The sequence below is a fragment of the Muntiacus reevesi genome, chromosome 5 (assembly GCF_963930625.1).
Source record: "Muntiacus reevesi chromosome 5, mMunRee1.1, whole genome shotgun sequence".
In the NCBI taxonomy this organism is placed as follows: Eukaryota; Metazoa; Chordata; class Mammalia; order Artiodactyla; family Cervidae; genus Muntiacus; species Muntiacus reevesi.
The window spans coordinates 97,609,731-97,632,478 of record NC_089253.1 but is presented as its reverse complement, the minus strand read 5'-3'; the positions used below and the strand labels follow the sequence as shown (position 1 = coordinate 97,632,478).

The window sequence follows — 22,748 nt, the reverse complement described above, 5'->3', positions numbered from 1 at the left end:
GAAAATAAAATCTCTCACTGTTACCTTTTTTTTTTTCAGATTCTTTTTCCTTAGGTGTGCTCAGTCGCTCAGTCATGTCTGACTCTCTGATCCCATGGACTGGGACCCACCAGTCTCCTCTGTCCATGGGATTTCCCAGGCAAGAATACTGGAGTGAGTTGCCATTTCCTTCTCCAGGAGATCTTCCTTATCCAGGGATCGAACCCATGTCTCTTGTGTCTCCTGCATTGCAAATGGATAACTTACCCACAGAGCCATCACTGGAAGGCTTATAGGTTATTACAAAATACTGAGGATAGTTCCCTGTGTTATATAGTGGTTGGTTATCGACTTTATATATAGTAGTGTGTATATATTAATCCCAAACTCTTAATTTACCCTCCCTCCCACATTCTTTTTTATGGCTGAGCAACATCCCATTGTATACATACACCATATCTTATCCATTCATCTGTTGATCGACTCTTAAGTTGCTTCCATATCTTGACTTTTGTAAATAATGCTTCAGTGAACATTAAGGTGCATAAATCTTTTCAAATTATGGGGTTTTAAAAAATATTTATTTAGTTGGCTGCATTGGGTCTTAGTTGTGGTACACAAGAGCTTCACTGTGGCACATGGGCTTCTCTCTAGAAGTCTAGCCCATACGCAGACTCTAGAGCACATGGGCTCTCTGCTTGTGGCAAGCGGGATCTTAGTTCCCCGACCAAGGATCGAACCCACATCTGCTACATTAGAAGGTGGATTCTGAACCCTGGGACCACCAGGGAAGTCCCCAAGTGTGTTTTTTTTCCTAGATATATTCCCAGGAGAGGGGTTGCAGAATCATATGGTAGCTCTGTTTTTTAGCTTTTTATGGAACCTCCCAGTGTTCTCTGTAGTGGCTGCACCAATTTAAATACATTTCCACCAACAGTGTAGGAGGGTTCCTTTTTCTCCACACCCTCTCCAGCATTTATTATTTGTAGACTTTTTTGATGATAGTTATTCTGATCAGTGTGAAGTGATACCTCACTGTAGTTTTGATTTGCATTTCTCTAGTAATTAGCGATGTTGGACATCTTTTTGTGTTTCTCTTGTGGCCCAGTAAATTTAAAACCCACTTTCTTAAAGCTATTAGTTGACGCATCTTCATTACCAATACAATAGACAATCTAGATTGGAAAGCTTCCTATTAACTATTCTTGACTTTTAAGAAACAACTAAAATACTATACAGGCTTCTCTGTATAGTATGACTCAGCAGTACAGAATCCCCCTGCAATGAAGGAGATGCAGTTTTGATCCCTGGGTCAGGAAGATCCCCTGGAGGAGTAAATGGCAACCCACTCCAGTGTTCTTGCCTGGGAAATCCCATAGACTGAGGAGACAGGTGGTCTACAGTCCAAAGGCTCACCAAGAGTCTGATACAACTGAGCAACTGAGTACAAAATACTGTACATTGTAAGTTTTGATGAACTCTTGTGATTTTTCAGTTTTAAGAAGATTCTGAAAATAAGAATTTTTAAAAATTAAAATTGACACAAAAATTCTGAGAATTTGGTTTTTCTTTCAGTTTATAGGGCTGAAAAATATTTGGGAACCTGTTTTGATTCAAGGTCTTGAAATCCACAGTACATTTAACGATTACACTGGAAGTATACATTACAGTTTTGGGTTAGCATATTAAAATCCAAACTCAAAGGTTATATTGTTTTATCATTTCATAATTTATTTATAAACCTTTCCTTCTTTTTAGTTTTAACTCCAAATTGATCAGCAGATATTTCTGCCAATTAAATTTTATATCTTGTTTCAGAATTGGTGTGGTAGCAGGAAATTAAACGAAAGTGTGATGACATTTCTATCATTGTTTTATGCTTTCAAATCATTATCATTGATTCCTCTGCATTTTTATAACATAAACTTAAACAGAACTTTGTTGGCTCCTTATTTTGGTACCCAGAAATTCTGCTCCTGGCCATATTTGTTTACATCTTTCCCCACTATTACTAAGGAATTTTGGTGTATATAATGGTAGTATTGATAGTAAAGTGTTTCCCTTAATGGTGATTTTATGGTTCCTTGAAATTAAATTGATAAGTCACATACATATTTTATACTGTAGTCATCTGGTAGCCTTATGAATAATCTTGTATTGCTTGGAGTATGTAATACATGTAACAACCATTTTTTTTCCTCCTGTGCTAAAAACAGGAGATTAATTTTGTTAACCCTTGATTTGAATGGGGCTTCCCAGGTAGCAGTAGTTGTAAAGAATCCACCTGCCAGTGCAGGAGATGCAAGAGACTTGGGTTCAAAAAATTAATTAATTAATTAATTAATTAAAAAAAAAAAAGACTTGGGTTCAGTCCTGGGTTGGGAAGATCCCTTGGACAAGGGGGTGGCAACCCACTCCAGTAAACTTGCCTGGAAAATTCGATGGACAGAGAGGCCTGGCAGGCTGCAGTCCATGGAGTTGCAAATAGTTGGATACAACTGAGCACACATGGGTTAATTTGAATGAGAGTGTCCTGTTTCGGAGAAGGCAATGGCAACCCACTCCAGTACTCTTGCCTGGAAAATCCCATGGACGGAGGAGCCTGGTAGGCTGCAGTCCATGGGGTTGCTAACAGTCAGATATGACTGAGTGACTTCACTTTCACTTTTCACTTTCACACATTGGAGAAGCAAATGTCAACCCACTCCAGTGTTCTTGCCTAGAGAATCCCAGGGATGGGGGAGCCTGGTAGGCTGCCGTCTATGGGGTCATACAGAGTCAGACATGACTGAAGCGAGTTAGCAGTAGCAAAAGTGTCCTATTTGGGCTTCCTAGTAGCTCAGCTGGTGAAGAATCCACCTGCAATGCAGGATACTCTGGTTCAATTCCTGGGTTGGGAAGATCCCTTGGAGAAGAGACAGGTTACCTACTCCAATATTCTTGGGCTTCCCTGGTGGCTCAGATGGTGAAGAATCCTCCTGCAATGCAGGAGACTCTGATTTGATTCCTGGGTCAGAAAGATCCCCTGGAGGAGGGCATGGCAACCCCCTTTAATATTCTTGCCTGGAGAATCCTCGTGGACAGAGGAGCCTGGCAGGCTACAGTACGTGGGGTGTCAAAGAGTCAGACACGACTGAGCGACTAAGCCCCGCACAGCACAGCACAGCGTCCTGTTCAGTTTGTTTACATTGTTGAGTTGCTCAGTCGTGTCCGACTCTTTGTGGCCCCATGGACTGCTGCACACCAGGCTTCCCTATCCTTCACTGTCTCCTGGAGTTTGCTCAGACTCGTGTCTATTGAGTCAATGATGCCATCCAGCTATCTCATCTTATTCACTTAGTAGTTGTAACACTACTTTTACTTTATAACCTAGAAAAAAATTATTTTTATTGTTGGGGAAACTGAAGCCCAGTCATTTCTAGGAGGCCTGGTAATGATGACTTGTGATTCTGTCTTGAGGCTTTTATCCATAGTAGTTAGTATTTTGTAACTCAGATATCTCCTTTTGGCTCTTACCGGCATAGGTTTATTTCTTTATGTTTTAAACTGCAGAAAACTCTGATAACTAAATAAAGTTTTTTTATCTTTTGCCTTATGTGAGAACTAAATAACATTCTGTGTAAGTTGTATTTTCTTAGGGTATTCCACCCCGCCGGCCCCAACCTGAGGCCAGTTGGTCTCAGTTCTTGGAGTTGGACTTACTCATCTGACTGGTTCAGAGTTTGTTGTGGATGTGAGAGCTCTAGTCTGAGTGCAAATGACAAAAACTATTGAATTTTTCTTTTAGGGAGTGTGCCTAAGGTGAATTTACCACCTGTGCCCCACCCCCAACCCCCATCCTGAGTTGTTTGCTTAAAGGATTAAGTCTTCCACTATAAGGAGCTGAGAGTATGAAGCAGAATTTCAGAACCCTGTAAATAACAGAACCTGTAAATAGCTTTTTATTTTTAGTGTATTTGGAAATGCTATAAAAGAACTTAAAGCCATAGCAGTCTTGCACATAGAGTACTGAAATGATAATTTAATATTTCTCACATGGTTCTTGGGCATTATAAACATGTTATAGTGTCTGTCTCTTATTCTGACCATGTTGCCATGTTATGTTTTCTCCTTGTCTTTCTTTTTTCCCAGAATTTATTTTTAGTTGGAGGGTAATTGCTTTACAGTTTTGTGTTGGTTTCTACCATATATCAGCATGAATCAGCCATAGGTACATGCACATCCCCTCCCTCCTGAGCCTCCCCACCACCTCCACCCCATCCCACCCCTGTAGGTTGTCACAGAGCAGCAGATTGGAGCTCCCTGCGTCATAAAGCAAATTCCCACCAGCTGTCTGGTGTTAGAGATGGCAGTGTACATGCTTCAGTGCTACTCACTCAGTTTGTCCCACCCTCTGCTTGTCCCTGTGTCCGCAAATCCACTCCCTATGTCTCCATTACTGCCCTGCAGATATGCTTATCAGTACCATATTTCTAGATTTCATATATATGCATTAATATATGATATTTGTGTTTCACTTTCTGACTGACTTCATTCTGTAATAGGCTCTAGGTTCATTCACCTTATTAGAACTGAGGAGATGAGTTCCTTTTTATGGCTGAGTAATATTCCATTGTGTGTATGTACCATAACTTCTTTATCCATTCATCTGTTGATGGACATCTACATTGCTTCCATGCCCTAGCTATTGTAAATAGTGCTACAATGAATATTGGGGTACATGTGTCTTTTTCAATTATCATTTTCTCCAGGTATATATCCAGTAGTGGAGTTGTTGGATCATATGGTAGTTTTATTCCTAGTTTTTAAAGGAGTCTCCAGACTGTTCTTCATAGTGGCTATATCAATTTGGATTCCCACCAACAGTGTGATAGGGTTCTCTTTTCTCCACACCCTCTCCAGCATTTATTGTTTGTAGATTTTTTGATGGTGGCCTCTGATCAGTGGAGTGATACCTCATTGTAGTTTTGGTTTGCATTTCCCTAATAATGAGCAATATTGAGCATCTTTTCACGTGCCTGTTTTTTGTTTGGGTTGTTTGTTTTTCTGGTATTGGGCTAGTTGAGCTGTTTGTTTATTCTGGAGGTTAATCCTTTGTCAGTTGTTTCATTTGCAATTATTTTCACCCATTCTGAGGGTTGTCTTTTCATTTTGTTTATTGTTTCCTTTGCTTTGTGAAAGCTTTTAAGCTTAATCAGGTCCTGTTTGTTTATTTTTGTTCTTACTTCCATTATTCTAGGAAGTGGGTCAAAGAGGATATTGCTGTGATGTATGCTAAAGCGTATATTGCCTATGTTTTCCTCTTAAGAGTTTTATAGTTTTTGGCCTTACATTTAAGTCTTTAATCCATTTTGAGTTTATTTTTGTGTATGGTGTTCAGAAATGTTCTAGTTTCATTCTTTTGCATGTAGCTATACAGTTTTCCCAGCACCACTTATTGAAGAGGCTGTCTTTTCTCCACTGTATATTCATGCCTCCTTTGTCAAAGATAAGGTGGCCATCAGTGCGTGGATTTATCTCTGGGCTTTCTGTCTTGTTCCATTGGTCTGTATTTCTGTTTTTGTGCTAGTACCATACTGTCTTGATGACTGTAGCTTTGTAGTATAGTCTGAAGTCAGGAAGGTTGATTCCTCCAGCTCCATTTTTCTTTCTTAAGATTGCTTTGACAAAACACAAATTGTCTTTTGTGTTTCCATACAAACTGTGAAATTTTTTGTTATAGTTCTGTGGAAAATATCACTAGTAGTTTGATAGGGATTGAATTGGATCTGTAGATTGCTTTGGGTAGTATAGTCATTTTCACAGTATTGATTCTCTCAGTCCAAGAACATGGTATGTCTCTCTACCCGTTTGTGTAATCTTTGATTTCTTTCATCAGCTTCTTATAGTTTTTTCCATACAGGTCTTTTGTCTCTTTAGGTAGGTTTATTTGTAGATATTTTATTCTTTTTATTGCAATGATGATCTCCTTTTCTTTCAACTGTGATTGTCTTACACTTCAAGGTTTGTATTAAACTGAAGAGAAAAATTAAATTTCATTGACTCTCATTTCCCACGTTATTCACAGAGAAAAGAGCCTAAACTGACAAGACTCTAGTAATTTGTATAATGTTTCTTTATTAATCCTTCAAAAATATAAACCTGGGAAATTATTTTGAATATCTGTTTTTTTCCTAAAAATTAATATCTATGAGGTGGTGGTAATAGTAGTAGTAACAATAATAGTAACAGCATTACCACTTCATTTATTTCTTGCCAGTCATATTCTGAACTCTAAACCTGTGTGGTTTTTTGTTTCTTAACCTTGTGAGATAGGTACTATTATTATTTCCATTTTTACAGATGTAGAAACTAGGCCTTAGCAAGAGATTAAGTGACTTGTCCAAGGATACATGCTGTATGTCTGAGTCAGGATTTAAATAGACATCTCTGAATCCAAAACTCATATATCCACTATTTTGTTAACATTACCCTTAAGTCATGTGTGTTTACCAGTCTTATTTTATTTGGAAAAAATTGTTCAGATATTGCACAGAACAAAACATTTGTCTTTCGGTGGCCTGTGGTGGTAAAAGATTGTTACTTTTACTTCCACATTCTTAGGCCAATGTTTACTGTCTTCTGCAATCTCTGAAGGTAGATATGAAATAGATGTGGAGAAAGTAGGGTATCCAGAAAACCCAGACCTGAAGTTTAGACCTTTTAATGATTGCCACTTGTTGACTATAAGAAGTTTTATGTGTGATTCTTTGTTGGTTTTTTCACTTGTTTGTTTTTTTCTTTGCCCATCTATAGCACTGATTCCAGCAGTAGTTCAAGTGATGACTCTCCAGCCCGATCAGTTCAATCTGCAGCAGTCCCAGCACCTACTTCCCAGTTGCTTTCGTCTCTGGACAAAGATGAGCCCCGTAAAAGTTTTGGGATCAAGGTTCAGAATCTTCCAGTGCGCTCTACAGGTAAAATTTTGTTTTACTGTACTTTCCTCTCTGCTCTTTTTGGGGAATAAGAGAGCAATTTACATTCTCTCCATTGTATAGATTTTGTTTAAATATCTCTCTTCTGACTGTGTTGGTAATACTTTCTATTTGTCTTTCAGCTTTGACTCCTTTTTCTTTTTGTGGTTCATTGACATTTAATGCCATGTAATAAAAAGCAAGTGATTATAATTTATGTAATTTCTAGGTTGTTACATATGTAGGATTGCATGTTACTTGTACCTAATTATATATACATTATTATGCATATTGTATGCATTTACACACATGAAGATTGTATGGTGCGTGTTATATAAAGAAAGCAAGGTTCATTTTGAATAAAAATGCTTTCTGGATGAAATATTTTTATATTAGGGAAAATTTGATATAATGAACTTACAGAAACACTATTTTGAGTTAGATTTATAGTGGTCTGGAGTCCTATGAAATAACTTGGACATAAAAAAATTATGCTAGGAAACCCATTTCAATAGGTTAACATTTTAAATGAAGAAAGTCATGAATAATGACTTTAGGTAGTTAAAAGCTCTATTGGAATTTTTATTCTGATTTTTTTGGACATTTGGCTATAATGTCTTTTTATTGCTATGTCAGGCATATATTGAGTATGTAAACAACTGTTAGTAGATGGTCAGACCAACAAAGACCAAACTAAGTATGTCTTGCTAAGTACATTTCAGTGATTACTTATTTATTAAAATAGCCTGTGAAACCTACATACCAGGTTTATGAATAGAGACTATTGAGATATAAATGTTGATGAACTTTTGATATAATTATACTTTGTAATTTAGGAATGGGCAGGGGTTAAAACTGGCTTGTCTTTCTGTACAGTTTTAATTTTTATAATGGAACTAATTAACAGAAGACTTCCAGATAGTATAATTTGTCTCTAAAAGGCCTTAAAGTTGTTCAGCATGTTATATGCCATTTCCCACACAGTTTTATCATCAGCTTGATGCTTGGAAAACCAGAGATAGGACTTTTTTCTCAAATCCTTAAAGTTTTCGTATACATATATATGTATATTTGTAAAGTTTTTATCATGAAAATGTTAAACTCACCCACAGTAGAAGAAATGGCAAAATGAACTTCCCTTACACCATACCAGATTTAAAAATCATCAGTGTTTTGCCACACTTGCTTTAACTGTCTCCATCTTTATTCTTTCCTGTTCTTGTTCCCTTTTTATCCTAAAGTGAATCCCTGGTGTTCTATCATTTCACACTATCTTAAAAGATCTGTACATACGAGTATTTTCCTGAGTAACCATGCTATATCATTCTTACCTAGCAGATAACCAGTAATATCTTCTAACACCCAGTTTATTTTCAGAATTGTTCAATAGTCGCTAAAATGCATCTTTAGAGTGGTTTAATTTGAAAAAGTAATGTTTTAATGCTAATTAGGTCAAAAGGCAGGTTAAAGACTCAGTAGTTTACATTTTGAGTTGTAACTGTATTAGAAAAATGAGCAACTTGTTTTTGTTTGATGGTTTAGATACAAGCCTTAAAGATGGCCTTTTCCATGAGTTTAAGAAATTTGGAAAGGTGACTTCAGTGCAGATACATGGAACTTCAGAAGAGAGATATGGTCTGGTATTCTTTCGGCAGCAAGAGGACCAAGAAAAAGCGTTGACTGCGTCAAAAGGCAAACTTTTCTTTGGCATGCAGATTGAAGTAACAGCATGGATAGGGCCGGGTAAGAGACAAGAGACAGCTCTGTTAACACACTTTCATTGTCTTGTTTTAAAGAGCTGTTGTTTATCAAGTTGTTGCTCAACTTTAATAAAATAGATTGTTTTGGTTCAGGAGCCGTGAAAATTGTTTTTGTAAAAGGTAGTTTAGGCCCTTGTTGAATCCCACCTCCCCAAAGGATTGAATTGATTGAGATAAGGTGGTAGTTCCCAGGAGAATGACAACAGAATTAGAAAACAGATTGCATCAATTTGAGGGACTAGTTAGGCCAGTTTTGTTTCCATTATGCTCAGCACAAATTAGACCTGTTATTCCAGTTTCCATGACCTTGAAAGATAATGACAGATTGAGTATATGCAGCCCGTTGAAAATTTCAAGGGGACGTTAATATTGCTCGAACTTACCTGTAAGACTTGTCTATTCTAAAGTAGGAAGTCTTGTCAGACATGACGTGGGTCAGTGTTCTTGTTCCAGAGCCACCAGCAGTGCTTGTTTATAATGCACATTTTTGATCCTACCCTCGCTTACTGGTTTAGAATTTGCATACTCAAGTTTTTAAAACCCCTGATTTACTTCTGAGTAAATCTATAGAGGAATGAGCAGAAATGTTAACTTTATGCATTCACATTATGTATGCGTGGGACAGTTGAACTTTAAGAGTGAGACTTTGAGTGGAATTTATAGGATAAACATAGCCCATTTTCTTGGAATATTCATTTTATTTGACAACTAAGAGAAAAAAATAGAATTTCTCTGATAAGAATGTGTGTTATTTGTATATTAAAACAAGCACAGAGTTGTTAGAATGAAGACTATAAAATGTGCTTAAAACACAGGAATTCAAAGGAATATTAACTTTTCAAAGGAATTGTTAATATAAGTTATGGCTTCACATTCATTTCCTCCTATGTGGAGTTTGAGATGTACTGCCCTAATTTATACTGGGCTAGGGGCAACTCAGGAGTTCTTTAACACATTTTAAACAGTCAGAACTGACTTCGAGGAATAATATTTCGAATGTCCTATAATCTGTACAAGTTTTTAGAGCCATATATACATATGTAATTTTTAATTAGTGAGGATCTAACTCAGGGGCATTATCAGTAAGTGACCTTCTAATCGCCAAGTAGTGGACCTAGCTTGAGATTTTTAGTGGGAAAAAAAAAAGAATTGGAGGTCTTCCCTGGCAGTCCTGTGTTTAAAACTTCATGCTCTCGGTGCAGGGGGCTCAGGTCCCATCCCTGGTCGGGAAACTAAGATCCTACCTGCTGCACAGCATGACCAGAATATTTAAAAAAAAAATCATTTTACCTGATTAGTTAAACACCAGGATGTTAACTGGGCTTTAACTACCAGCTACTGAAGATGTTGAGATGGTTTTTTAAGCCTCTCTGGTGTCTTAGATGGTTAAAAATCTGCCTGCAAGGCAGGAGATCTGGGTTTGCTCCCTGGATCAGGGAGATCCCCTGGAGAAGGGCATAGCAACCCATTCCAATATTCTTGCTTGGAAAATCCCTTGGACAGAGAAGCCTGGTGGGCTACAGTCCAGGGGCTCACAAAGAGTCAGATACTACCGAGCCACTAACACTTTCACCTTTCTTTCATTGAAGATGTTGAGAAGTTGGATTGGTTCAAGCCTAGGAAGGCCAAAGGTACTTTTCCCAAGTGGGACAGCGTTGAAAAGCCAATTGAATGGGTTATTTGAAAGTAAGGACATTTGGTTGGAATTACGCTGTTGGATGGTTGTCATAAATGTTTTATATTGAAATGTATGGAGCTGATTGCTTCCTTAGGTCAGAGACCTCTTGGAATTAAAAATATCCAAATCCCGGAAACCTAACTTTGCTGACAGACCTCTGGTGGCTTCAGACATTGTGCTTTTTTACTCTGCTGCACAACATCACAAGCCCCTCAACATTTCAGTGATGTGTAGGCAGTAAGAGTTAAAACTGGTCATGAAGGCTGAAAGACACACTCCGAAATTTTTACTGAGCTGTTTGGTGGAATTGAAGTCATGGTAATTTTAATGGTTGCAAATCATGCTTTATCATTCTGATTCTGCTTTTTCTTTTTTTTTTTTGACTGCACTTCGAGGCTTGGGAGATCTTAATTCTCCTGACCAGGGGTTGAATCTGGCCCACAGCAGTGAAAGCCTAGAATCCTGACCACTAGGCCACCAGGCCAAGGGAACTCCCCTGATTCTGCCTTTTGAAATACAAATCTCAAGATGTGTCTGAATTATTTTTTCCTTCTTTTAAATGAAATATTTCTAAGTATGTACTCTCCTAGATAATTTTAAGAAGACCTTGTTGAGTTTAAAATGAGACATACCCTCTGTGAAATAAGATGAAAATGTAGATAAAGATAGGTGTAATGAGCAGTGAGCAGTTTCTGGGTCCATCTGAATGAAAGTATGTACTCTCTGATGGTTGGGTGAGATTAAGCTCTGCTACCATTAGAGCTATTGAACTGGAATCAGGAGTGAGATGTATTCTGGCATAGTTCACCCAGCAGCTCAGAAGTTGAGTCTTTTTAATATCAGTGTTGTTGTTAACATCATCAGTAATGTGGCTGGAGCTAATGAACACTTTGTTTTAGTCAAATTGATTAAATACTAATTTTTTTGGATGGCTTTGTTTTACATTAAAAAAGGAGAGAGATACCATGCAGGCCATATTATGATTGTTATCCAGAAAATCTTGTAAGTCCCTGACTCATCTTGTTGTTTAGTCACTCAGTCGTGTCCCACTCTTTGCGACCCCATGGACTGTAGCCCGCCAGACTCCTCTGTCCATGGAATTTTCCAGGCAAGAATACTGGAGTGAGTTGTCATTTCCTTCTCCAGGGGATCTTTCTGACCCAGGGATCAAACACAGGTCTCCCACATAGAAGACAGATTCTTTACCATCTGACCCATGAGGAAAGCCCATCCCAAGTTAAATGGAACTTCAGAGAAAGCCTATGATTGAGTTAGACATTGAACCAGGACTTTGATCATAAGAAATAAAAACCTTAAGAGCCATTTACCCTCTTTCTGTTTGTCACTGGGTGCCATGCAGCACCAAAAGAAGATGTTTGTAAGCGTTACTTCAGTCAGTTTTCATGCAGTTACTGTTCTTGTATCTAATTTTAGGATTTTAGTTCTGTAGTCTGCATTCAGAGCCTACTACATAATATTGAAACCTAAGATTAGGCTTAAATAATTGCCACTTTCCGCTGGGGGTTAAAACCTATTTCTGAGATAGTGATTATCTTTTAAAACAAATCAACTGAAATGGAAATTCAGTCTACTTTTCTATTTGAAATATCAAGGTGTTAACTTTCTCTTAATTTTTTGGACATGTTTCTCTAACCTCTGTATTCTTCTTTTGCTTTGGAACTGTTTCTGATGGTATATATGATTTTTCAGATTACATGAGAATTAAGCCCCGTATATCAGAGGTTTGATTTTTTAGAGTAGATTTTCCCATGATATATGAGTAAACATTAAAACACTCTCTGCCCCTCCCCACTTACAGAAACGGAAAGTGAAAATGAATTTCGCCCCTTGGATGAAAGGATAGATGAATTTCACCCCAAAGCAACAAGAACCCTTTTTATTGGTAATCTTGAAAAAACCACTACTTACCATGATCTTCGCAACATCTTCCAGCGTTTTGGAGAAATTGTGGTATGTTGGGTTTTTTTTTTTTTTTTCCTAACAATGAAAACACTTTTAAATCTTTGTCATAAAACATACAGCATAAGTGCAGGTTATATTTGGAAAAATGTATTTAGATGGTATAATGAATATTTTTCTCATTTGCTCTATGTGTTTTTAACGCCTGCTAAAAGATTATCTGGCAAAACTCATCAGGGACTACTTTATGTGTGTATGTAAAAATATATATAATTGTCTTTATTTTATTTACATATGTATTTTCCTTTCCACTTTTCTTATCTTTGTCCATTGGATGCTGTTTTAATGCCATCTCTAGTCCTGTGGGTTGAAAGGAAAATCTGGAAGAGAAAAGATGTCTGTAAGAAAGAAGCAGCAGATTAGTATATGGTTCTTTTTATCACAATGCACATTAGAAGTACCTTGGGAATTATTGGAATGTGGTTGTCGTGCTGGAAGCTTGGTTCTGTTTTGAAGTTTTAATTAGAATCTGTTTAAATTATGCAAATCATTGTTTGATTTAGAGATAGAAGGATTTTTCTGTTCTCCATGATTTAAAACTTGAGTCAAATATAGTGCAAATAGTTTGGTTACAGCTTTGTATCCTTAGGTATACTGTTTTGTGTTGTGTTTGAAAAAATAGGAAAATTACTTCTGTCTTCCTAGCCTTTCTCCAGGACTTCACAGTTAATAATTGTGAAGAAAGTAATATATTTGGACTTTGGAGAGCAAAAAAAAAAAAAAAAAATAGTTTGAGTAGAAACAGCTATTGTATATCTTTTAGGTTTGTGTTTATGTGATGTCCATTTGTCCATTCTTATGTATACACTAATGCTCTAAACAAAAGATTCTTAATATTTTTTAATGGCATACCTAGTCTTGTGAATAAAATATTATTTGTGCTTGTGGCTGAACAAAACTTCATCTTTAGGAGCTTGAGACAAGAAATTGAAGTGGTTGGCAGAAGTGGAGCAAAAACAGAGAAGCTATTTAGGGAGAGATACAAATAAAACATTCATCTTTCTTTTCTGATTATTTAAGTTCTCTTATTTTTGTGAGGGTAATATATACTCTTAATTCCAGCTCTACTGCCTACCTGGATGAGTGACTAGATGCTCAGTTACCTATCTGGGCTACAGCTTCTTGTGTCTTTAGATCACAGTCTGTTATTTATTTGTTTTTTGGCTTTGCGAGACTATGAATTGATAAAATTTTCAAACATACTTTTATTTGAATGTTGCTGCTACCATAAATTTTGGAGGAGTATAAAAAGTTGAATTTGGGCATGTGGATATATTTTCCTCACCAGGGTTGCTAAAAATGGAATGATTATTGTATTTTAAGAGCTATGCTTGTCAATAAGGTGGACATGTGAGTATTCCATTTGAAAACTATTATCTTGTTTGCAGTTGCTCATGACTGTCACTATTTTAATGACATACAAACCTTGGGAACATGGTCTGCTGCTTATTGATAACAGATTATGCTATAACAGAACCTTTTTAGTGAGTCAGCCCACTATTGTTCTTTGGAAAATTTAAATGGCGCTATCTTGAGTTACTACATTCTATGTAATGATGAAAACAACTTCCGTTTACCATTACTTAGAAAAATTTTGAGTATAAATTATTGCTTTTTTTTTTTTAAAGGACCCATCAAACAGCTCTTTAAATGCATTACTCATTTTGCTCTGTTTCAGGTTTTGATTATTGGCTTGTGACCCTTAAGGAGGCTTAGATAATCACAATACATAATCTGCAATATATGGCCCAGCTCATTATTGTTTAAGTACAAGTTTTGCCATCCAAGTGTCTGGTTTCTCTGGACCATTTTCATGTGTAAGCCAGGTTTTTTCACTACCTCCTCTAAGTAGGCAGGACCAGAGTGTCAGATGTGACAGCAGGTTTTGAGCATTCCAAAGAAAGGGGGATATTCCTTTGTGTAGAGTGTTTCTTTAGTCCAGGGATGGTGTTCTAATGCATCTTCACAGAGTAGTTCAGATATTTATATAGTCCATTCATTCTGGGTATGAGAGATTATTGCCACATTTGTCAGTCACCAGGTTTGATTCAGTTAGATGTACTAACAGTGAATCTTCTGATTCAGGATTGTATATTTTAAATCACTTTTTGAAAATTTGACTTATCATTGTTATTCTTCCCAGATGCTGTATTTTAAATGGCTTGCCCCCTAATAAGTATTTTAGATATTGCAGAAGGGAATTATTTGTTAGGTTTTCATTAAATAGGCCACCTTTTACTTCTTATCATAAATTTCTCTTAACACAGGTATTATGGATTTAAAATTTTGAGTTTTGAGTTGCATTGCAGTTGCTCTTCTGCAAAGAGCTTCACGTGAGAAGAATTTCATGGTTTGTGACTACAAATGTTGTGTTGAATAGATTTTTAGGCTATTTACAGTTGCATTAAGATGTATAATTGTAACTAAGCAAGTGGTTTGGGGGGAATCTGATTGTTTTGAGAACCATGTAGCTCACATGGACTTGGTTTATTCTGATTTATTTTTTATTGGTATATCACTAAGTGGTATCCATTCATTGTTTTTTTCAGGATATTGATATTAAGAAAGTAAATGGAGTCCCTCAGTATGCATTCCTGCAATACTGTGACATTGCCAGCGTTTGTAAGGCTATTAAAAAGATGGATGGGGAATACCTTGGAAATAATCGTCTCAAGGTAAAGGAATTTATATAAGTTACTGTGCTATTAGTATTTGCTGTGTTTTTTTTCCCTCAAGATTTGGAGGTGTTTTCTTTTGGTATTTATGATTATTTAAAATTGCATTAGTACTGTTGCTGCTGCTGCTGCTGCTAAGTCGCTTCAGTCGTGTCCGACTCTATACGACCCTATAGACAGCAGCCCACCAGGCTCCTCTGTCCCTGGGATTCTCCAGACAAGAACACTGGAGTGGGTTGCCATTTTCTTCTCCAAAATAGTACCGTTAGATAACCATAAAGGTAATAAACTTCTTTGCATCCTTATCCTGTTATACTATAATCTGAATTAATACTCGCTTAGCCAGGCAAGATAAATTTTGTGTACATTTTTGTTTGATTTTAACTTGATGAGATGATTCCCACTTGACGTGGTGGTTTGATAAGATTCCTACAGAATACACATTTTTTCACAATTTTTGTTGTTGAATAATTGGTGGCTTAACTAATAGAAATTTTGCCTTTTGTATTCAGCTGGGATTTGGAAAGAGCATGCCTACAAACTGTGTGTGGTTAGACGGGCTTTCTTCAAATGTGTCAGATCAATATTTAACACGACATTTCTGCCGATATGGGCCTGTGGTAAAGGTAAGTGGGAGGTTTGGGTATGTGACTTTAAGTTACTTCTGACTTCCTTTCTTTTCGTATTCTGTCCTTTAAGACCCAGTTTCTAGTGCTGACTTTTCTTTAGTAACTCATACATTAAAATTCTCTTTTTTCCAAAATTTGATCTAGAAGAGCACTTGATTATGATATGAGTATTTTGAAAAAACTATATTGAACCCATCAAAATGATTAATTTTGGAACCAGTCTGCAAAATGCTGTTAAATAGAATGTTGCTTAGGGATTTCTATAATTTTATATCATTAAAATTAGTCTGATTATGTAATTATTCACATTCACACTTATATGTAGTAATTAGACTTGATTTTTTGAAAAATGATAACTTTCAAAAATACTCACACAACAGAATATTCATCCAACCAATGTTTGTTGTGTAACATTCACAAACATAATAGGAAAAGGGTCTTTGGACCCCATTCCACTATGTGAAGGTAAAGATTTTAACTTCTTAAAAGCAGATTTTACATTGTGGGAGGTATGTTGCATAACTTTGACATTTCTTTAAGTATAACTTTTGTTGTATGGAGAAACAGTTTTTTGGTCTGGTGGTTTTTTGTTGGTACTTACTTTAATATAGGACAGTACTGAGTCAACGTGGAAAAAGTAGAATACAGAAAAACAAAATAAAAACAATATACCTCAGGCCACAATATCCACAAATATAAATAGTTCCTACAACATTTTGTTGTGTTTTAACTATAACATGCATCATCAGGAAAACCAGTTTTTTTTCTGGAATAAAAAATATATATATTTATTCTTGGCAGTGTGTTAGTGACTTAGGATTTTGTTGGGACTGACATAGAATTTTGTTGGGACTGATGTTGTTTTGTTTTTTTACAGGTGGTGTTTGATCGCTTAAAAGGCATGGCCCTGGTTCTTTACAATGAAATTGAATATGCACAAGCAGCTGTGAAAGAGACCAAGGGGAGGAAAATCGGTGGGAATAAAATAAAGGTGTGCAGAATGACTTTAAGCAGAACCAAAACAAAATCATGTTTGGATCCCAACCTTTTAATGATTGGCATTTTGTTGGCTTACAGCACATCTAGTATATGTCCTCAGTTGTCAAGGGCGATATTACATTTTCTACATTTGGCTACTTAAGGACACAGAGTCTTAAAACGTTACCACAGAACCTTCCCTAAAAATCCTCATTTGAGGAAGTGTGCTTCCCTACACCCTGGGTTCCTGGTGCTCACGAGTGAGCTCTCAATGCAGGCTGCTCTCCCAGGAGCTCCAAGTGTCAGTCCAGCTTCTTGAATGATCCTCTCTTGATCTTTTTTCCTCTTCTCTTAAAGAGTGGGTAATCACTGAAAGTATGATCTTTTGTCTTAAGTATTTTTATTTAAAAACTTGTGTTCATGAGAGTTTCAAGGAATTTATGCACTTAATAACTCTGATGATTAGATTGAAATTAGTCTTTTTAAAATAAGATATTGATAGATGGTGAATATCATGCTTTAGTGACTTTGAGGCCTCACTGAGTAAAGTTTAAATGTTCTTCCATATTTTATGTTCTAACTGTGGTTCCAGTAAATTTATGCACAAGGTGATGTTGTTTAGTTGCTCATCATATCCAACTCTTTGCAACCCCATAGACTGCAGCACGCCAGGCTTCCCTGTCCTTCACTATCTCCCACAGTTTGCTCAAACTCATGTCCATTGAGTCGATGATGCCATCCAACCATCTCATCCTCTGTTGTCCCCTTCTCCTCCTGCCTTCAATTTTTCCCAGCATCAAGGTCTTTACAATGAGTCAGTTCTTTGCATCACGTGGCCAAAGTACTGGAGCTTCTGCACCAGTCCTTCCAATGAATTTTCAGGGTTGGTTTCCTTTTGGATTGACTGGTTTAATCTCTTTGCTGTCCAAGGTACTCTCATCCAGCACCACAGTTTGAAAGCATCAATTCTTCAGCACTCAGCTTTCTTTATAGTCCAACTCTCATATTCATATATGACTACTGGAAAAACCATAGCTTTGACTAGAAGACCTTTGTTGGCAAAGTGACGTCTCTGCTTTTTAGTACGCTGTCTATGTTTGTTATAGCTTTTCTTCCAAGGAGCAAGCATCTTTTAATTTCATGGCTGCAGTCACCATCTGCAGTGATCTTGGAGCCCAAGAAAATAACGTCTGTCACTGTTTCCATTTTTTCCCATCTATTTGCCATGAAGTGATAGGACCAGATGCCATGATCTTATTAGTTTTTTGAATGTTGGGTTGTAAGCCTATTTTTTCACAAGATATTACTAGAGTTAGCTGGTCTGATTATTTAACTGATGGCCTAGAATCTTGATAGGTATGTTTCAATTTTTGATTTTGCTTTCTCCACTTCTTCAGAAACTTTAAATTATAATCCTTTATCAAGATTTCTGTAGAATTTGAGAGTTTTCAAGTTAAAAAAATAACAATTTTAGTTATGAGGACTATTTCACTTAAATGAGATTTAAGTTAACGTTTTCTTGAGATTTATCCAGAAGAAGAGTTTTCAAATTTGGTAACACTTTCCATCATTGAAATCTGAAACTCGCATTAAACACCTGCTATTCATTTTTTTTTAAGGTGGATTTTGCAAATCGAGAAAGTCAGCTGGCATTTTATCACTGTATGGAAAAATCTGGTCAAGATATTAGAGACTTTTATGAAATGTTAGTGGAAAGAAGGTATGTATTTTAACCTATCAGCATAGCTTGAATTTTAAAATTTCTAGTACATAAAATTTAGATGGCATTAAATTCTGTTTTTCATCCTTTATTGCTACTCTCATCCCCCCCAACCTTATCCCTTTTATTATCCCCACGTATGGAAACACATTAAAAGTGGATTTTTCCCAAAAAAAAAAAGGGATTTTTCATGTAGCTCATGGGAGTTGGGTTAACCTTTTTTTGGTTTTTTTTTTGTTGTTTTTTGTTTGTTTGTTTGGGGTTAACCTTATCTACATTTTCTCCCTGAGAATACTCATTAAAAGAGTTATTCTTTTCCAGACTATAACTTTATGTATAAATCGTCTTGCCTTACACATTTAAATTAAACATGTTGAAATGCTATAGACTATTAAATGCCCAGCCTATTTAGTAATTGACAACATCCAAGTTGTCACCATGTATGAGCTCATAGAATTAATTGAAAGAACAAAGAACTTTCAAAAGACTATCAAGAGCTTTGTTTTTAAATTGAGATCTCTTAAATAATTTGTGAATCAGAAAACCAAAGCTGTATAAATTAGTAACTTTAGCTATATAGAAAGTAAACAATCCTTGGGAATTCCCTGGCCTTCCAGTAGAAGGACTTGCTGTTTTCACTGCCATGGGCCTGGTTTCAATCCCTGATCAGGGAGCTAAGATCCCAGAAGCCACATGGCATGGCAAACCTTACTTATCCTTGTTAATGTTTTCAGTCATGGTTATGTGGTATTGATATTTTTTCTGCTGCTTGTGGTAATTGTAGGAACCATGACAGTTCACAGGCATTTAAGGTGTCACCATCTTAATCAGGCTAATGCTTAAAATTGCATCAGAACTGATGATTGATTCTTTTCTAGACCACATATATTAAAACACCCTGACAATGTCACTAGGTTCTTCAAAAGCTGATCACATTTGAAAATGGAAGCTATCATCCATATGATAAAGTTGTTTGTCCAAACTTGCCTCTGTGATTAAGTCCCCTAGAATGTTTCTACTAGATTGCCATCCCTGTAGATATGTGTTAGACAAAAGACTATTTGAGAAATGCCTTTAGATACTCAAGTTCAAGTATAAAAGGGTTCTGTGACAAAGATGAGGCAAATCCTGATCATGCTCCTGGAAACCTATTGAATGCATTTCCTTTTTATTGCCTCTTTTTTCCACTTCATTTTTGTTTAAATCAAAGAAGGTATATATTTCTTTTTCATTTCCTTATGGTGTATAGTGTAATGGTCATTAAATACTTGGGCGGTTTTTTAATGAAAAATGTCCCCTACATCCAATTTTCCAAAAGATTGAACTTCTAAGGTTTCAGTGGTTTTTCCGCTAGTGGATCAGGAGCCATGTTCTAAATTTTTCTGTGTGTGTGTGAGAAAGAGAATGAACATATGTAAGAACATAGTCTACATATCCTCTATAGGGAGGATTCTCCATCCTCCCCAACCCCGTAATCTGAAGTCATTGTTAATACTTTAAGTTCTTATAGGAATTCTTAGCCATAAATGAGTGGAAAATGTGTTGATGATCTAGTGGCACTTAAGACATAAAAATTTCATTCAAATTCTCTGTGTGTATGTTGAATATTTTTCAGAGAACAGTGTCTTGTGAGGGTTGGATAATGTTATGTGGGTGTTAATTTTTTAATATTACCACTCAAATTAATTAATTTTACTGGTGATTTGGCTCTGGCTTTGTTCTTTGGTTATTTATCCCTGTTGAATGGAGTTTATCTCTAAAGTAGGAAGCATGAGGGTGTGGGTCTTTACTGTGACACAGTTTTGCCTCATTTGGTTTCAGGTGGCAGTGTTTCTGGAATGCATTCCTTTTGTAGAACTTGAGAATCTTTGCCTTCTCCATAGAGTGGAAGGAAGTCATGCCACTCAATAGTTGATTAAGTGAGGGGGAAAAGAAAATGCTTTACCCCCTAATGACAGTTCAGCTCAAGAAAGCAAGTGATGACTCATTTTCATAGGGCTCTACAGTTTAAAGTTTTCTTTTATTCCCTTAAATACAGTGTCAGGGAAATAGGGCTGTGACTCTTGTCATGTGTTACTTATGGTAGGAATTGACGATCAGATGACTTTGCTGATAAGGTCACAGGCTCCTAAGTGATTGGGCTGGAAATAAACCCAGTGCATTTAGTTTACCTGCTAGTGCATTGAATCTTACAGGTTGCCAAAGTGATTCTCAGCACAAATTTATGGGGTCACATTATGCTTTAGATGAATTTCTCACCTACTTATGGTAGTTTGGATATTGTGTAGTCATGGGAACAGCATTCTCTGAAAACCTGACCTTTCAAAGTCCCCCTGGGTCCTGCCAAAGCCTTTTGTACATAGTACTAGTGTGCAGTTTTATTTTCTCTTGCTAGAGTTCCTTGGTGGCAGGAAAACTCATTTCTTTTGGTAGAGTACAAAATCATCATTTATTAAACTGAACAGTGTAGCACTAATGTTTACATATATACCTTTGATTTCTGTAACTTTTTTCTTTCACATTTTGGACATAGTTTTAGTTTGCTTATTTTAGAAAATACCTGGAAGCCATTTTTAAACCTGCTTTTAATGCAGGTGGTAAACTTACAGCCATTCTTGGTGTCTTTACCACTTTGTATTAGAAAGCTTAGGGAGTTCCCTGGCGGTACAGTGGTGAGGACTCTGCACTTTCACTGCCAGGGGCTTGAGTTCAATCCCTAGTCAGGGAACTAAGAATCCTGTAAGCTGTGGTATAATCAAAGGAAAAAAGGAAGCTTATAGTGTGTTCCCCTTTACATATGAAAGTGATGGCTTCCTTGGAGTTTGTATTTATGGTGGTAATGAGTTAAGTCAGCCTAATTTTACAAAATGCCTGGCCAGTATTGAGGCAAAGAATCTGATTCCTATGGAACTGTAGAAGGATCATCTTGAATTGGTCATCCTATTAAATGAAATATCATAGATGTGTCATAAATGATTCTCTTTGAAATGATAAAGTTCAATATAAATGTATATAATGTGCTATTAATGCTTTCAGTGTTGAGTGCTAAGTCTAGATGCTTCATTTGCTATTGAAAATGAGTTAGAACATTGCCTAGTAGCAACTTTGACATACTTTTCTAAGGTTCATTCTTTCAACAAATCTGGGTACCTGCTATGATCCAGCAAGACAGAAAGCTCATGCTTTTAGAGGCTTAGGTTCAAGGTTCATTATGTTTCATTGAGCTGCCGTTAGTAGTACTATGTAGACTGAGTAAGCCATACTTGTTTGAAAGAACAAAAACAGGACGTGAATAAGAGTAAAGGAATTGGCCTCTGTTACAGGTAAATTTCCATTTTATACACCATACACGTTCTTGCATGTAAATTCAATTCTATTTTGCATGCACTGGGTCATGTCACTTTAACAATTAAGGAATTTTTTTATAACTAAGGAATTACACAGTTTGTAATAGGTAATTTGTTAGTTGGCAGGTTGGGGAAAAGTAACAATTACTGAAGGCCAAGTGTGTGCCTTGTATTATATTAGGAAAGTTTTTACAAAGTTTCATTCTATTTAACCTTCTTGTTTAACTTATTCTTAAATAACATCATCATTTTATAAGTGTAAAGACTGAGCCCAGGGAGACTGGTCCCCAGTGTGGTTTGTTTTTTTTTTTTCCATTTATTTTCATTAGTTGGAGGCTAGTTACTTTACAATATTGTAGTGTTTTTTGTCATACATTGACATGAATCAGCCATGGATTTACATGTATTCCCCATCCCAATCCCCCCTCCCACCTCCCTCTCCACCCGATTCTTCTGGGTCTTCCCAGTGCACCAGGCCTGAGCACTTGTCTCATGTATCCAACCTGGGCTGGTGATCTGTTTCACCCTAGATAAAATACATGTTTCCATGCTGTTCTCTCGAAACATCCCACCCTCGCCTTCTCCCACAGAGTCCAAAATTCTGTTCTGTACATCTGTGTCTCTTTTTCTGTTTTGCATATAGGGTTATTGTTACCATCTTTCTAAATTCCATATATATGCGTTAGTATACTGACTGATTCAAATGAATTCTTTTTAATGGCTGAGTAATATTCCATGGTGTATATGTACCACAGCTTCCTTATCCATTCGTCTGCTGATGGGCATCTAGGTTGCTTCCATGCCCTGGCTATTATATATTATAAACAGTGCTGCGATGAACATTGGGGTGCACGTGTCTCTTTCAGATCTGGTTTCCTCAGTGTATATGCCCAGAAGTGGGATTGCTGGGTCATATGGCAGTCCTATTTCCAGTTTTTTAAGAAATCTCCACACTGTTCTCCATAGCGGCTGTACTAGTTTGCATTCCCACCAACAGTGTAAGAGGGTTCCCTTTTTTTCATCTGTCTTTTCAAACAATACATTTGTTT

General features: G+C 36.6%; 1 protein-coding gene across 2 annotated transcripts in view; it reads left to right on the top strand.

Moving 5' to 3' along the window:
* SPEN (spen family transcriptional repressor) overlaps nucleotides 1–22,748 on the top strand; it is an 89,336-nt gene that overhangs the window by 54,141 nt on the left and 12,447 nt on the right. For both annotated transcript variants that reach the window (XM_065936022.1, XM_065936023.1), the window contains 7 exons: nucleotides 6,775–6,935; nucleotides 8,475–8,675; nucleotides 12,190–12,341; nucleotides 14,900–15,025; nucleotides 15,538–15,651; nucleotides 16,532–16,645; nucleotides 18,252–18,352. In XM_065936022.1, the coding sequence (XP_065792094.1) occupies nucleotides 6,775–6,935; nucleotides 8,475–8,675; nucleotides 12,190–12,341; nucleotides 14,900–15,025; nucleotides 15,538–15,651; nucleotides 16,532–16,645; nucleotides 18,252–18,352 (969 nt within the window). The remainder of the gene's footprint in view (nucleotides 1–6,774; nucleotides 6,936–8,474; nucleotides 8,676–12,189; nucleotides 12,342–14,899; nucleotides 15,026–15,537; nucleotides 15,652–16,531; nucleotides 16,646–18,251; nucleotides 18,353–22,748) is intronic.